The 1236-nt window shown below is 55.5% G+C and overlaps 1 protein-coding gene across 1 annotated transcript in view; it reads left to right on the top strand.

Moving 5' to 3' along the window:
• The first annotated feature begins 232 nt into the window (after positions 1–232).
• The window catches only part of UBE4A (ubiquitination factor E4A), a 30016-nt gene continuing 29012 nt past the window's right edge, over positions 233–1236 (top strand). The window contains exon 1 of the mRNA XM_015413707.1: positions 233–242. Within this exon, the coding sequence (XP_015269193.1) occupies positions 233–242 (10 nt within the window). The remainder of the gene's footprint in view (positions 243–1236) is intronic.

The raw sequence follows: 1236 nt of genomic DNA, 5'->3' as shown, positions 1-1236 counted from the left end.
TGTGTGTGTGGGCCACGGATGAGGCAGGGAAAATGATGAGGGTAGAAACAAGGAGATCTGGACTTTCTTGTCTACATGGAGACATTTTGGCTTTTATCGTGGACTCTGGGGGGCATATGCAATAGTGAATTTTATTTAAAATAAAATTAAACAAACAACTGTAAAGGACAAAAGTTAATTTTTTAAATATAAAGTTGTAATGAAAGGTGTGAGGCAGGTCAGCTTAGGTAGTATGAAGTTTGGTAAAGACTGTGGGAAAGGCAGGAAAACCCTGGAAGATGCACAGAAACATTTCCGTGGTCATGTGACTAAAGGCGCAGCACAGCAAATGCCGCGGGGAAGACAGGTGGGCGGGTGGGAAATCCCTGCTCCCCAAGAGGATCCAGCTCTGGGCAAACAACCCACCAGAGCCGGAGGCCGGAGGCCCTGCCTGGTTCTCCCCAAAGGGGGGAGAGTTGCTGGGTGAGCTAATTTGACTGCGGAAATGGATCCTGCTGAGAGACTGATGAATCTCCCCCTTCCAGCCATCCTCAGGCCTCCGTTTCTCCCCCCAGCAACCACGTGAGGCAGGCGAGGCCGAGAGTGAGCTTGGTGGCAGGAGCCCAGCAGCACCCACGGGGGCCTTGCAGGCGCACTGCTGTGGGGAGGACCAGTGGTGGCAAGGCAGGGCAGGGCAGGGGTGCTCCGGTGATTTCAGGGAAGAAGAAGAGATTGGATTTATGCCCCATGGCCCTTCACTACCCAAAGGTATCTCACAGCGGCTGACAAACTCCTCCCCCTCCCCACCACAGACACACCCTGTGAGGGAGGCGGGGCTGAGAGAGCTCTTGAGAGAAACTGCTCTTTTTCAAGGACAGCTCTCGTCAGAACTGTGGCTTGCCCAAGGTCATCCAGCCAGGTGCAGGTGGAGGAGTGGGGAATCAAACCCGGCTGTCCCAGATTAGAGTCCGCGCAATTAACCACTGCACCAGACTGGCTCAAAGGTGTCTCAGAGCGGCTGACAAACTCCTTTCCCTCCCCCTCCCCCTCCCCACCACAGACACCCCCTGTGAGGTAGGCGGGGCCGAGAGAGCTCTTGACAGAAACGGCTCTTTTTCAAGGACAGCTCTGAGAGAACTTGTGACTGACCCAAGGTCACCCCAGCAGGTGGGGAGTGGCAGAGGCGTGGGGGAATCAAACCACCAGACGAGCGGCCGGCCGCCTCTCCTCCCGGCGGCAGCATCCCTTTGTTTGTTC

The sequence above is a fragment of the Gekko japonicus genome, unplaced genomic scaffold (genome assembly GCF_001447785.1).
Source record: "Gekko japonicus isolate JY-2015 unplaced genomic scaffold, Gekko_japonicus_V1.1 scaffold1159, whole genome shotgun sequence".
In the NCBI taxonomy this organism is placed as follows: Eukaryota; Metazoa; Chordata; class Lepidosauria; order Squamata; family Gekkonidae; genus Gekko; species Gekko japonicus.
The sequence above is the reverse complement of the archived record's forward strand: the minus strand, read 5'-3'. Positions and strand labels throughout refer to the sequence as shown.